We start from the raw sequence: 15,036 nt of genomic DNA, 5'->3' as shown, positions 1-15,036 counted from the left end.
TTGGCTTTAAAAATCCACTTGTTTTTTTTTAAAAAGTTTAAATCCTGTGAAAATGCAAGGCTACGCTGTACATTCAGTTCTGGCTCGCTTCATTGCGGCAATACAATCAACAAATGTAGTTGCTATTACCCTTCAACGATATTCATATTTTCAAAAAAAAAAAAAAAGGCAAAAAAAAAAAATTAAATATATATATATATATATATATTAGAGCCTCGGCTCAACTTTAAAAGTGAATAAAAGTGAATGTGAACTGATACCCACCCACCCCCTCTCCATAAATATATTCAGCTAAAATTTTATTTATTTTATTTTTTTAAATACAGCTATAGATAAAAATGTCCTTTAATGTCCAAAAATGCCATTAAGAAAATAAGTGTCATTTAACAATATTGTTTTTATATCTTACATCTTCTTCAAAGTTAGTCGATAAGTCAAGGTGAAATTTTAAAGATGGATAAAAGTGATGGCGGCTTTCTTCGACTGTATGAATAGTTTCACGGGTGAAAATCGTCCGGGTACTCCGGAAAAAAGTCTTTCCTGAACTGTGTTTGTTGTGCTTTGCTGTGTGGTGAGAGGCAAGTCCATGTAGTCCCGACGTGACCGACCGCTATCCAAATCCGGAATCTCCCTCGACGGCAGCTTCGGAAGTCGCTGCTCATCACATTTCGCCAAAAAGTGCGATTTCACGCCCGGTTTGACGCGAATCTCCTCCAAAATAGCTCCGGACGGAAGTTCCCGAGTTAGCAAAGCTCGGCTTTCTGGCTCCCCCCAACGACACGTTCACATGAACCAAAGTCTCCAGCGGGCGTGCTTCTTGGACTCGGCTTTGGACTTGCGCTTGGGCGTGGATGTGAAGGCCTCGTGGGGGTACGGCAGGGCGGGGAAGTGGCTGTCGTCCGAGGGGCACAGCCTCTTCATGAGGGGCTGCAGTTTGTCCTCCTGCTGCTTGAAGTCCAGCTCCACGCTGTTAAGCAAAAGGGAAACACATCAGCCGCGTCCGAGAAGAAAAAGCAGAATTGGCAATCTTGATCCGGCCCGCGGTGTCGGCGGTCTGCCCTTCGTTGCCGGACTAGCATGAACGTACCTAACGTGACCCAGCAAGTTCCTCTAATAGGCTTCAAAAAGCCGAGCACGTAAGAACCAACTCAAGTGAAGAGTGACTTCACACAAATTGCGCCAAATTGGTCAAAAGGCTCAAATTGGCCGGCAATTTGGGGAAAGTCTGCTTTGAAAACAGCTGGCAGGGAATGAGTTAAAGTTGACACTTAGGGGGGGGGGGGTTGACTCAGATTACAGCCTCAGCCACACTAAACGCGCTGGCACTTTTAATCTCCCGAAGCGTCCTCCGCTTGATGACGGCGGTGTGGGGGTTGCGACAGGCTTGACTTGCGTAACGGCCTCGCCATTGCCGGCTGCTGTGGAGGTGAGTGCCACAGCAGACACACGGGATATTTTCGGGAAGCCGATGAAATGAGATCGATTGAGCTCAAGGTGTTCGCTGAAGTTGGCAACCATGAAAAGGAAACTTTCTGTCTCGTCAACGTCGTTCAAATTTGGGAACGATCCTATGAAAGAATTCCCAAAATAATTTTTTTAGTTTGATCTTTTGTGATGAAGCTTTCTCTATCTTTCTAGTGAACTTTAGAATTGGCCAAAAATGTCCCTTTTGAACCAAAACGGATGACTTCCTGCCAGGCTCTCGGCACTTTGCATCCCCCCCCCCATCCCCCTTCCCCCACCCCCCACTCAGGCCTTTTCCAACTCAAGGCCGAGACCGCCGCGGCAATTAGCAATAAATCACATGCGCTTAATTACAGGGGCTTGAAATCAATCAGGGCCAAGTTTGTATCCTCGGAATGTGTCTTGTGCCTGCAAAGCTAATGGCCGAGCTATTATGGAAACACTCGGACAGAAGGAGAACGTACGCGTCGATCGATAACGCTCCGTCATTTGGAACGTACGTCCATTCATCCGTTTTCGAAACCGATCATTCTCAGTAGGATCGGAGAAATGAACATTAATTTAAAACACAGACCCCAAAATTTTTAGCTTTTGCCTAAAACCAGGAACAAACAAAAACAAAAAATAAGTCACTAATTTCCCATTTTGAGCCGGAATTAGCGCGACGCGTCGATCTGCCGTGATCGACAACGCGCTGTATTTGTCGGAGGTTAACGAGGATTCGCAGCATTTGCCGCAAAAATATTTCAGTGTGGCCCTTTCATCGCCAACAAAAGCCTTAATTGCGTCTGTGCCAAAGCTCCGACGGGCACGTTCTAATCCATTGCTGCCATTTTCTGTTTTCCTTCTTTTTTCTGCGGGGATCACTCACATGTCCCCGCGCTCATGCACATGAACGCCCGCGCACGCCAACACTATCGGCGTAATAGGCTTTTCCTTGCGCCTGCGAGTCAGCCCATAATACTTTGGAGACCGTTGTTGCTCACCATTAAGTTATTATTTCCCGGCGTGGATACCAAAGTGCATTTAAGCTCATTTAGAGAAATTTTTTTTTTCCGATTCATTAATTCACTTTGGGGGCCGTTTCCATTGTTTTTGTATTTAATTCCACCCTGCGTCGTACTGGCGTCAGGTCGTCATTTATTCAAAGCGGCAGTTGACCGCTCAGGAGGGAAACCTTGGCTGCATCTCATGACATCGTTAAGAGTGTTAATCGACGATGTGTGTGTCAAAAGGTTTGCACGAACGCATTCAAGCGTTGTTTTGAATCTGCGCTAAAACTCGCTTGCAAAGGCAAACTTGTCCTGGACGGTTTTGTTTAAGTGCTACTAATTGTAAATGTTAAGATTTGGAAGCAAATTGACGAAACATTTCAATTTCAGTCATTGCGTCTAGCTGGCAAGGTAACGCAAGGATTTGGGGGGGGGAAAAAAACACCACTTAAGAGACTCGTTTTCCTTTCAGCGTGTCGTTATCCGTATATACGAGCGACCATAACGACGCTTTTATGGCGTTTTAGTGGCAATTGGGTCCCTTAGCAGGCAAAGGTGCAAGTGGCGACTTTGTTGGAGAGGAGAGCGCCTTGAAAAGATAATTAGCGCATCTTTTCAAAGAGCTCATCCGGCGCAGTTATGCCGTTGGCCTGCGTCTTATTTTCAAATTTGTTTGTTTTTTTAAGTCACGTGCTCGTGGAGCAAATTTGACTTCACTGTCAAGGTGTTGTTGACATTTCCTGTTCTCATGTGCCTCTTTGACTTTGCCCGCTCCTCCCCTTCCGCACCTTGACGCATGACATCATCCGACAATCTGCCACGGAGGCCGCTAATCTTTTCATCCCTCTCCTCACCCTTTCCCGATTCAAAGCCGCGCACGTTTTGTGTGAAAAGTAGCGAATCCCTTCCCGTCGGCCGCGCTGCATGAAGGCGATAACGCATTCCGACGATGCGGTTCAGGAATTTTCAAAAGGGGGAAAGTTGAACCTGGCAAGGGCGGCTGTGTTTGTGTATTCCGCTTGAAGTCCTCCGGCTTGGGTGCCGTGCCGTGGTTCTGCTTTTTGATATATTGATTATGTGGCGGCCTTCTTTCCCCGTGTGTGTTCAAATACTCATAATGAATTGCCTTGACCCAAAAAAAAAAAAAAACATGTATGAAGCAAGTCTCATGCAAATCACTCCTATAAAGATGCGTGACGATCCAATTGAGCCCAAGTACGATTCGAGGCGATTGGCTCAAATTAAAATTTGATTTACTCCAATTATGATACAATTTAATCCAATTGCATCCGGCGCACTGCGATACAAATATTGTTAAGTCCAATTAAGGTCCAATTTATTGGAATTTGGCTAAACTAAAATGGCACGGGGATTCACTCCAGTTGTGATTCAATACGATTCTCTCCGATTACGACTCACGGTGATCCTATTCTGTCCGATTCACGAAACAATGTGCGAAATGCTACATTGAATTGATATATGGTCCAATAATAATAAATAAATAAATCTATTACTCGAATACAATTCTCCAATCACGAAGCGATACAATAGAATCCGATTTCCGCCAAGCACAATGTGATTCACGGTGATGATTATTCAACCCCCGCGCACTTTGTCTCCCGTCACGGCTCGGCTTCCTAACCTGGCTCCGCTTCCTCCTTTCTTCCTGTGTTCTTCCACCTCCAGAGAAGTATCGTTCATGGAGATGAAAATAATTAGATTGCCTTTTAATCCTCTCGCCTGCATCAATGCGCTTGCTATATTTGTGTGTGTGTCCAATCGACGCCGTTTTTCTCCAAAGCAACATTGATTTCGATTTTGGTTGTTCTGCATGAGACGAAGTGTTGCAAATGCTTGTGGCAGATCGAGGAAGTGTTGCTTTTAACATCGCCGCAACTAATTTGAACAGATACTTAAGAATTTGTAACGAAAGAAGTCAAATATGTCACTGACACGTCACCGTGTGGAATATTTTCGTTTAAATTGCACCACTCACCTGTAAATAATGCATGCGCTGTTCCGGCATGTGTCGCAGTTGGCCGTGTCTTGTCCGGTGCGATAGGAGAGCCTGTGGGGGAGTGGGGGAGTGGAGGGGGGCGGGGGTAATCATTACAGGTCTTGTTAAGCCGTTCTCGTCGGTGTACGTCTCCTGCTCGTTAGCACGGAGTCATGCTGCCCCGGCAAGCGAAAATTGTGTGTTTGTGTGTGTGTGGAAGGGGGGGGGGCATTAGCCACGCTTCACTGATTGAGAGTAGAGGTGACTCTGCGTGCTGCGCTACCCGCTAGCTTAATCAAAGCTTGACCACCTCGTTGACAACATTAGCTCACATTTACATCCAACTCACAAGGGCACACAAGCTAATTATTTTTGGACACTGTCAGTTCATCTTTTTATTATTGTTCTTTATTAGATGGCGGGCGAAAATGTCCGGCAACCGTTTGCCAAAGCGCTATTTGCTGTTTTATGACTTTGACTTTATGTTTGCACCTTTCAATTCTTTGTTTCGGCTCAATATGTGCGATCAATCGAGCGTGAACAACGCAGTCGATTGAATGGAATGGATTTGCCATGGGAGTGCGCTACTCGGCTGCAACCAGCGGAGGTGCTGTTGAGTCAGTCTCGTCGAAACGAGAGGCGTCGTTCGCTCAGCGGAGTGACGGGACGGGTTTAGGGTTAGGTTGCATCCGGCAAATTCTGCATGAAATATAAAATATTATTCATATGGGAGCTTGATTTAGTCACGTCGCGGAGAAAATGTGCTTTGTTGTCATCTTAAACCACTTTGAGTACACCGCAGATGCAATTCTCCTTAAGTCGACAAAGCGCTTGTGTTGCTCCCGCCACAAAGATCGCTCCCGTTTTACGTGGCCTGAACGGGACGGTCCACTCACCGCACATGTCATATTCATCTTGAAAAAGCTTTTGCCTCCATTTTGGTGCGTGAGACGATATCGTAAAAACTCTTAAATGGAATGTTCGACATTGCCGTTTGATGGCCGCCGTCATCTTTTTTGCCGTTTTATTACCACGTCCGATGGACGTGTTAGCGTTCACATTGAGCTCATCGTGTCTCCTAATCATTCTCTCCTTCCGAGGTGCTGCGCCAGTCAAAAAGAAAAATTAAACACCTATCGTAAATTCCCGCTCCTTATCTAATCCTTTGCCCGCCATATGCTCTGACAGATATATCGGAGGTGCGGATGCCAGCGTGGTTATTAACGGCGGACGGGATGTGTGGGAGGTGATACAGGGGCAATTTTTTTCAGCATTCATTTATTCGACATATTTTGGAAAAAGTTACTTTTTAGTTGCTCGAATACACCTATTTGGGTCTCGGGAGCGCCTGTCTGTCAAGCGACACAACACAACACAGCATTTTTTTTTTTTTTATGATTGCAGTTGGCAGCAACTTGGGCGGAGATCCACATTGGGACTCGGCAGAATCGGAATTTCTGAGCCAAAAGTTAAACGGAGCAGCAGTGTTGTTGACTGCGCAGATTAACATCTGCGAAAGGACAAGATGCTAACAGACATTAGCATAGCCACTGCAGCCCGATAAAATGTTAGCTTGACATTCAGGTTTTGACACGCAGGTGACTGTAGATGGCGTCGCTGCATCACTTTGGATTTCAGATCTTTTTTTCAATCCATTTGTTTTTTTTTTGTCCATCGGAAATGTGGAAATTGTTGGGGTAGTAGGCATTAAAAATAAAAACGCTCTGCAGTCGTCATGGCAACACAGGCAGCTGTAATTCTTGATCCTTGGGTTATTTTTACTGAAGCAGACGTTGCATTGAGACCTCCGTGTTGTCAGATGTGAAGAAAATGGCACATTATGTCCCCCCTTCGAGACAATTTGGGAAAAGTCAAGCTTCTATTTTATTTATTTATTTTTTTGATATGATCACCAATTAGGTTTGCCTCGAAATCCATGCAAACGCCCATTTCAGCCCGTCTCACGCTGAGCTAATAAGACAAAATAAGGCCTGCGTTCCTCCCTCGTGGGAGAGTGAAAGCAAAGGTGCCATCAGTCGTACGTATATTTAGCACCCTGATTTTTCCACCTTTGAAGGTCACCGTGGGCGTGCGTAGGTGTCAAAGGTGCGCACGTGGGACTTTGCGTTTTGTTGAGAGGGTCTTATCTTCACTCATGGCAAATTTCAAAAGACTTCAAGATTTCGTCCGGTCCGGTCAATTTTTTTATCAGTTGTAATTACGGTGTCGTATGCACTCGCTTCACCTGTCGCCTGCGGACACTTTGCAGTTGGCATTTGTGTCTGGAGAAAAGCAATCAAAGTCATTGCTAAACGTTGATGTGTAAAAAAATGAACAGCTCCCAGAGATGAGCGATTGTGCGCCAGTCCAAACCTCGCCGGCCCTCGCCCAATTGGCCTCTTTTCCGATAAACAATCCTCCATTTTCCAGCGGCCTCGATGCTATCTGCGTTCTTTTCTGAACTCAGTCGCCGCTGGACTATAAATGGCTTATTCCGAGGTCTGCCGCCGCACGCTGTCGACTCTTTGACCTTGACTTGGCGCGTACTTGTGGGTGGCGGTTGCTTGGAAGCAAGTCTGGCCTTGCAAAAACATCAAAGTCGGACGATGCATTAGCTGAGATTTGGATTCATGACACGGATGTTGTGTTTTGACGGCGAAATGAATGCTGGCCGTTATGTTCTGCCAAAGACAACCCGATGAAATATTTTCAACACAGCTGTGAGAAAATGCCTTTAAGAAACCAATGCAAGGAAATACCGTGCCGTCTTTCGTTTCTAAACATTTGTCGTGTTTGCCGTTGGTCTTCACTCATCTGAGTGGACCTTGGTGTGCGAATGTTCTGAAGGGGGCGCCACTTACCCTTCTCTGTGGGCCTCGCCCTTCTCCAGTTCTTGGATGACGCCCAGCAGCACCTTGATGGTCTCCTGGCTGGAGCTGATGACGTTTTCCATGGCTTGAAGCTGTGCTTTAACATCCCCGTCGTCATTCAGAGGCACTATTTGCTTGCAGGCCTCCTGGTCCGCCGCGTGACACGGCAACGTTTCGCTCTGCGGCCCGTTGAGCTGCAGGCTTTTCTTCCGCTTGTGCCGCGCCGACAGACTGTCCAGGCACTCCACTTGGGTGAGGGAGTTCCACGCGATGGGCCCCGTCACCTTCGGCAGGGTTCGCGCTCGCGACGAGCCTTCCTCCTGATCGAGCGGCCGCCGCTCTTTTGGCGGCGATCCCGCGGGCGGCTGCGCGTTCTCGCACGGGCCGTCGCACGTGGCCACTCGCTCGTTTGTGTGGAGCAGCGCTTTGGTCCGCCAAACTCTGCTCCCGCCGCGGGCCGCCTCCTCTTCCGCCTCGTCGTCCAAACACGTCCGCGCCGCCGTTGGATTCACCTCCACGACAAAACCGTTATTCTGCCCTCTGTACGTGTCCACGGCCGCCACGTGCTTCAAGGCGTGGCCTTTCTTTCGCTCGAAGGGGAACGTCTGGTAGCGCTTCTTGAGGTCGGGGGACGTTTGCACCCCGGTGCTGCGCGTGACGTTGGGAATGGATCGCCGGGCCGGAACGGTCATGTACTTGCGGTACGCCGCTTTGTAAGAGAGAGGATTCCCGTCCTTGGCCAACTCTGCCTCCCTCTGCTCGTTTTGCGCCTCACAGATATCCTTGAAACGCACTTGCAGGGCCTTGTTCCGCTTCCTCACCTGTCGACTGGCGTCCAGGGAATACTTGACTTGCAGCGCCAGCGAGGCGGAGGGCAAGGCCGGCGCCGCCGCCGTCTCTGAGTCGGACTCGGAGTTGGTGAGCATGCATCTGCCGCCCTCCTTGCTCACCATGGTGCCTAAGAGGCGTGGAGAACGATAGGAAGTCATTCGGCGGTAATGACGGGCTTAGTCGTAAAGCTTCGCGTATTACAGCCCCTGAAGCTCAAATAACGCGGAGAACGGAGAAACCTGCAGAATTATGGCCAAGATCACAATTCTCAGCCTTGGAATTTGATTGCTAAACAAATTTCGCTAATCCGCTTTATTAATGCCAACTCGGAAGAGAGCCTTTTAATCGGTTTCCTGATCTTTATGGAGCCGGAGCACTTTGTTTAACATCCGAAAAATGTCATCACGCACTAAATGAAACTCACGCAAAAAATATTTGGAGAGCCTCGCTGGCGGCCGTTGGTATGCCTGTCAGAGAGAGGGCAGAGGTGGGCGGGGGAAAAAAAGACGAGCCTCTTTAGAGTTGATCAATGTCACAGCGTGGAAATGTGCCGTGAAATATTCCATATTTGTGGCTCAAACATGTTCAAGAAATATGCTGGACGAAATCGCTTGACGAACGTCAGACAGGCGACTCACATCTCTTCGTGCGTTTAAAAAAAAAAAAAAAATCAATCAATGAATTGTTGAGCTTTTGGTGCGACGCAACAGTTAAGGCATTTGCTCCGGATAATCCGCCGGGATTTCTCTCTAATCCCATTCTCTGTGAAACCTGAGATGCCATTTTTTTTTTTTTTGGGGTCTCTTAATCCGTGAGGTCATCCAAACATCTCACCGCTTGTTTTTGTTTGTTTGTTTGTTTCATTTTCCCGCCACCGCCGCCGGTTGTTCATGTCAACTCGTGCGTTTACGGGTGCCGCCGGTTGTTAACGGACGCCGTCTCTTGTTTACATCGCTTTTAATTGTCTGACCTTTTCCTTTCGCTCGCAACAAAACTTTGTACAACCTGAGATTTTTTTTTTTTCTCCACTCGGCGATCCCTCGATTCCTGCGCATCATCTTTAAATGTGACCACTCTGCTCTGGTCGCAAATACGCAAGTCGGTGAATACCGAATGAAATTTACGGTACCTGCTCGTCCCGCGCGCAACTAAATTCCAACCCGAGCCGAAGGTAATAATTTAGCGTTCCGCAGGCTTCTTAACTCTCGACACAAACACCGTATAATTTCTCGCCCGCTGATATACAACGAGCAAACACTCGGCAATCTCATCTAGATGTTGAATCAGACAGGGGCAATTATTTCCCCTGAGCTTATCTTCCGTCGCCGTGGCGCTCTGTCAACAGGAAAAAGACGACCCTTTTCAAAGCGCTCCCGTTTATTTACCCGCGAGCCAAAGAAAGAAGCTTTTGCCCAATTTTTATTTTTTTTTTGCAGGTTTCAATGTAAACAAAAGCAGCGATCCCATTTGGGGAAACTGCAAAAAAAAATTGTGAGGAGTCGAGACTGTTTTGTTTTGTGTGCTCGCTCGTGGTCCGTCGGTGTCAATATTTGTTAGTTAGTGCGTGAGATTTTAAATAAGAAACCCCTTGAACACCCCCTGTAACACACACAAACACGCACACACACCCCGCTCTCGAAATGAGGTCACCGCTGTTCCGAATAGCGAGACGCAATATTCCCGATTACGTCCCGGGACAATTTGAAATGCCACCCCGCTCGAAATAATCTGATAATTAAATATGAACAGAGTCAGTCTGCGTCGCCGCACGGATGACATTGCACGCTTCTTTTCGCTTTGATCCTTTCTTTGACGTTTTGGCATCACTGCGGGCTCTTGACGTATAAATGTTATCTTGATTTGCGAGACCCCTCCTCCGACCGCAAAAATTGCATGACTCATCGAGCCAAGTGTCTTCTTCTGAGGTTGGCCCCCTTTTTTTCTTAAACGGCGGGTTTACTACCTCTCGGGACAGCGTGGAGACGTTTCTTTCCAACTCCGCAGCAAGAACAGTCCAGATTACTGCGGTAAAACAATTAATTGCTCAGTAATGGAAATGTTTTTTTGCGCCGCGGGCGCATGCTAATTTAACACGATGCACCTTGAATTCACAGATAGCCGTCGGCCCAACCCTGACTCAGCATTTTTCCGCGTGACAGTCGTCGCTGCGGGTGAACTCGTAAAGGGTCGAAATGTCAGCGCTCAGCGTTTCCAACCCTGGGGGGGGGGGATTGAATGTTTGCCAGGTTTTTTTTTTTCCTTTATCACCCCAGACTCATTTTGTCTTATCTCTCGCGCTCCATCGAAAGGGAAAATTCATTAATGTTGTGTGCGGAGCAAAAAGCGCAGAATTAATTAAGTGCTGGAAAATGTGTTGCTTCATCTCAATGAGGTCGAAGCAATGCAGAGAGACTTTCTTAAAATGTTGAATGGAGTCAAACAAGCCAAACAGAATTCCATTTGATACCAAATGAAAGGGTGTCCGGAACGTAAGCTTGAGGAACACCGCTTGATCAACTGTAAAGGTCACATCCCTGTCTCGAGCCTGACGAGGAGTCGGGCAAAGAATCAAATACGCCGAAGAAATTGCCATTTCCCATAATATGCATGCCGATCATGAGCGGAACCCCAAAAAAAGTCTCAAGACGCCATTTCTAAAATGACAAAGAAAGTCTGGCAATTTGGAGGCCCGTCGGTTACTGCAATAACGGCGGAGAAAATGCAGTGAACACACCATGGTCTCGATCCGCCGAGGAATTCCCACTCTCCTGCCGTGACAATTACAGCTGCGAGGCTGCCTGAACAAATGAGCGCGGCGGCGGCGTGATGGAAGTTTGCTGTAATCCTGCTTTATCTTCTCTTGTTTTGTCTCTCTCCTTTTCCCGCTTCTTTCTGAGCTCATAATTACAAACGCTTATGAGTGTTTGGAAACATGTTTGATCCGCCTCGAAACCCTTTCAGGCGTCCTGGCTCCAATTTGAAAATGGACAAATGTCATTCTACAACCTAAATACAAAATAATGGAAATATTGAAAGAATTGTGGCGATAAAGCATTAAAGTGTTTTTCGCCGTCTCAGTTTTCCAGGGCAGACTATTGATGCACTTGGGGATCTTACATGAGTCGCTCCTCCCCCACTATCTAAGAACGTCTGCGCTTTTTTTGTACCAGCGCACTTCCCAGTTAGCTAGCTAGCTCTGCCTCCCGCCCAAAATTGCATCTTTGCTTCAGCCGACTCGGCAGTTTAAGTGCGTCTGGTGAAGGCAGACGTCTGGACCGGGGCCTTCAGACCGTAGAGCGCCTCGTTGTTGGCCGTGAGTGCACGCATTTTACGGAGTGAAGGCGGAAAGTCTGACTTGGAAGCAGCGTGTGGAATTGTGTAAAATATTTTTGAAAATCAACCTCCTCTTTCGTCTGAGACATCCTTTTAATAATGTTAGACAAGCGTTAAATACATTTGGAAAAGATCCGAAGTTCATAAATTGCTATCGACAATTATTCGGAGAATAGTCTTTGCTCGGGACATATTCTATGTTCATAAAAAAGGAAGAGGGTTAATGGGACACTGATGATGCTCGGAGGGGGTCGGTTTACTCGGGATGGTTTGACAGCCACTGATGGAAGCTCGCCGCCGTAACGCGCCGCCACTCTGCGGCCCGAGTGATTGACTGCAAAGGTCGGCATTGAGGCGCCGCTACGGAAAATCCTTTGTGAGTTTAACGCCGGCTTAATACCCTCAAGATTAAAAGGCGGCTGCAAATCACAGGATTTTAAGGGATTGTCTTTCTGGCAGTTGTCGCTCAGGCCGCCGAGCCGAGCGGTTGCCAGGCAGCATCTTAAGGACCTTTTTTTTTTTTTTTTTTTTTTTCTGTGCTGCGTCGAGGACTAGATAACATATCGTTGTTTCAAGGACGCGCAATTGCCGGTCACCTTTTCTATTGCAGTTCCAGTCGCTTTCCAGCGAAATGCTTCAGATCACATGATAATCTGGAATGGTGACGAGGTCGGAGCTCATTTGCATACCTGCTGAAGTTGCGTCAACAGGATTTATTGACAAAAAATTGACACCCTTGCCAAGAAGTGCGATTTGACAGCACAAAAAAATTGTGCAAACTCATTTTTAATAAAAATTTTTTTTTATTATTTTCGCTACAGTTGGTGGCGATGATTTACATCAAGAACGCGACGCACTGGTTTTTAAGCGTAAATACCGTATTTTCCGGACTTTCCTCGATTTTGAAGCATGCGGCTCATACAGGGGGGTGACTTTTCTGTGGATTTTTCTTTCACCAGTGGGGGTGCTCTATAGTTCAGAAAATACGCAAAATAAATCTACAATTTTTTTTTTCTTGTCTGTTCTGTTTTAATAAGCAAACTTACAGGACAAAATTGTTTGGACGTGCAGTAAAAAAAACTCTTTTTTTTTTTTCAACATAGAACGTTGCGGCTTATAGCCCGGTGCGGCTTGTATTTTCATTTTTTAATTTATTTTTGGGGAGATGCTGCGGCTTCTGTGTGGGTGCGCATTATCGTCTGGAAATTGTGGTGGGGAGTGAGTCCCAAAACCAAATATCTTCCCTTAATTGGATTTTGTTGCTGTAGTCACTTGAGATGAGGCTTGTACGTGTTACAGTAGAAACTTCCATTCCTAGCCAAGGCAAAAAAAAAACGTAATCCCCGCTGAGTGGTATTTTCTTTACTTTTCCCCGACTCGCTTTGCCTTTCTTAGTTTGTTGTTTGCTTTCGCCTGCACCCAAGTGTGCTGCCGCTCCTCCTCTTCGGGGATTCCCCCCCGCGCGGCATCTAAACCGTCCACACCGCTGCGGAAGATGCCCTCGTCTTCCCCCTTTTTTTTCCCCTTTTGTTTCCTTCTCCAAAGCTTGCGCGTGATGCGAGGTTCAGCCTCAGCGCGGCCGGCAAACACGAGCCGCCGCGCGTGAATTGAACGCAGTGGGATGCTTGAAGAGGAGGCGTATGACGGAGGATGAATCAGAATCTTGCTCCGTGTGGGTCTTCCCCCTCGTTAATGTTTCATCTCGTCGTGCTCGTGTGTCGGCGCCGTTCACACAAGTCACGGCAGACGATTCATCGCAGCTCACTTCAATTTAGTGTTTGCTCATTTTTAATCGACTCGGCTTTTTTGCAACTCGCTCTGCCGCGTGTAAGGTACCGATTGGGATGGGACGGTTGAAGTTGATCTGCATCACAGGTGATTGTGGGTCATCCCCTCGGTAATGTTAAAATCCTGACCCGGGCTTGTCTTGGCCCGACGCGGAAACCCGAACGCCCCAAACGGAGATGGTTCGTGAAAAACTCCAAAATCTTCCCGTCGAGGTTCCTTTTTTTTTTTTTGTACTCGACACTCTCAAACATTTATCAGTGAGTCATCCTCTCGGGTTTTCTCTTGCCGAATGCAATCAAACGCTGCGGGTCACCGTCCTCGGTCCTCTCGAGAACCAACCGGGAGGTGAAAGACGCACTCTGGCGTGTCAGCCAAATGGCGACGTGTCATTTCCACGCCAGCAGACATCCTGTTTCCATCCCGTCCTCTACAATTTGCCTTCGCGGCTCTGCGACGTATCGGCATGCAATAACTCTCGTCATCTCGGGGAAGTTGCAATCACATCAAGAGCCGAGTGGAGGAGTGACGTGTCGGTGAAGGCTTGTCTCCACTCTCCATTGCCAGCTCACGCACACACATTTTTCGGAATCTCGACAGAGGTGAGCCGGCCCAATAATCCAGATTAGTTTGCGTCGGGGTTAGTCGCGGTTCTCAAGCCGATTCCTCCACTTTGCCAATTGTTCTTGGATTGGCAAGGCTGTGAGCCGATTGGTTGGTTAGAGCATCAAATGATTTGATTGGAAAGTCAGTCTTATTGCTAAATGAGTTGTTTGCTGCTTCGGACTTTTGGTTGGTCATTTGATTGCTAACTCAGTCGGTTACTTGATCAGCCTAACCATGAAAGCTCTTTTGAGTTGGATGGTGATTTCCGTGGGTGGCAACGTTGAGGTCCCGCGCAACAATTTCCATCGCTCATCTTTGCATGTTCACGAGGCAACAAATAAGAAGTCCAAAACTGCCGTCATCATTTCTCTGACCTTCAAATTACGACGTGACTTTTTTTTTTTTTTTTTGCCACAAGTCAATGGAGCTACCCTGGATTGGTCTCCTGTTTGTCGCGAAACACAAAGGACGGCAATAGGGAGGCAATCAGAGTACGACACCAAGACGCAATCGTTTGACCGCACACGTCAGAGCGCTATCCTGCCCTCGACATTCTTCAACAAGACTTTTTTTTTTTTCTTTCCTCTCCCCCCATAATGAGACTCACCTCAGTCAGTCGTGCAGCGCTGGGGGAAAAGACGATTTCCCACTTGTGCCCCTCGCATGCCCACCGATGGGCGGTGGGAAGGCTACGCCATGGCACAAGTTGCTATGGCGGGCGGGCGGGCATACGGTAGAGTCGGGAGTCGTCGCTGCACATCGGCGTCCTCTAAGCACCCCCCCCTGCCGACTCCCCCTTTTCCCGTCTGCGTGACGACGCCAGCAGGGGCTCCTGCTTGCTCTCCCGCGCACACACATGCATCCACACACACACACACACGTGCGCACAACGGCAACGTCCTTACGGGTAGAATATTCCCATGGCACTTTGCCCGCGGCTGTCGCAGCCGCCGCTGCTCCTCACGCTGTGGCTTTCTCCGCGTTTCTGCATGCGAGCGTCTGAGTGCGAGATAAAGAGAGCGAGAGAGAGAGAGGTAGGCGAGATGAAGAGAGCAGCGGGAGGCGGGTAGGACACACGAAGGGGGGAGTGAGAGTTTAGACGTTCGCCTATGAAAGTGATTCTCAAAGTGGAGCACTCGGACAGATTGTTGGATTCGTT

At 47.7% G+C, this 15,036-nt stretch overlaps 2 protein-coding genes across 2 annotated transcripts in view; one reads left to right on the top strand and one right to left on the bottom strand.

Moving 5' to 3' along the window:
* Positions 1–15,036, top strand: part of dock1 (dedicator of cytokinesis 1) — a 58,915-nt gene that overhangs the window by 21,672 nt on the left and 22,207 nt on the right. The window lies entirely within an intron of this gene.
* Positions 307–14,860, bottom strand: insyn2a (inhibitory synaptic factor 2A). Its single transcript, XM_088283987.1, has 4 exons — positions 14,485–14,860; positions 7,314–8,280; positions 4,453–4,524; positions 307–967 (listed from the first exon to the last, which is right to left on the bottom strand). Exons 2-4 carry the CDS (start codon positions 8,273–8,275, stop codon positions 784–786), a joined length of 1,218 nt encoding a protein of 405 aa, XP_088140113.1. The 5' UTR covers positions 8,276–8,280; positions 14,485–14,860; the 3' UTR covers positions 307–783.

This window comes from Idiotropiscis lumnitzeri, chromosome 20 (genome assembly GCF_059441095.1).
Source record: "Idiotropiscis lumnitzeri isolate Australia: NSW breed Sydney's pygmy pipehorse chromosome 20, RoL_Ilum_1.0, whole genome shotgun sequence".
Classification (NCBI taxonomy): Eukaryota; Metazoa; Chordata; class Actinopteri; order Syngnathiformes; family Syngnathidae; genus Idiotropiscis; species Idiotropiscis lumnitzeri.
The sequence above is the reverse complement of the archived record's forward strand: the minus strand, read 5'-3'. Positions and strand labels throughout refer to the sequence as shown.

What these genes read in the sequence shown, in the direction of transcription:
- insyn2a (XM_088283987.1), bottom strand. Translation starts at nt 8,275, where the DNA reads ATGGTGAGCAAGGAGGGCGGCAGATGCATGCTCACCAACTCCGAGTCC. An exon ending in GGCGAGGCCCACAGAGAAGG is followed by an intron (nt 4,525 to 7,313) that starts GTAAGTGGCGCC and finishes ACTCCCCCACAG; the next exon opens with GCTCTCCTATCGCACCGGAC. An exon ending in AGCGCATGCATTATTTACAG is followed by an intron (nt 968 to 4,452) that starts GTGAGTGGTGCA and finishes TTTGCTTAACAG; the next exon opens with CGTGGAGCTGGACTTCAAGC.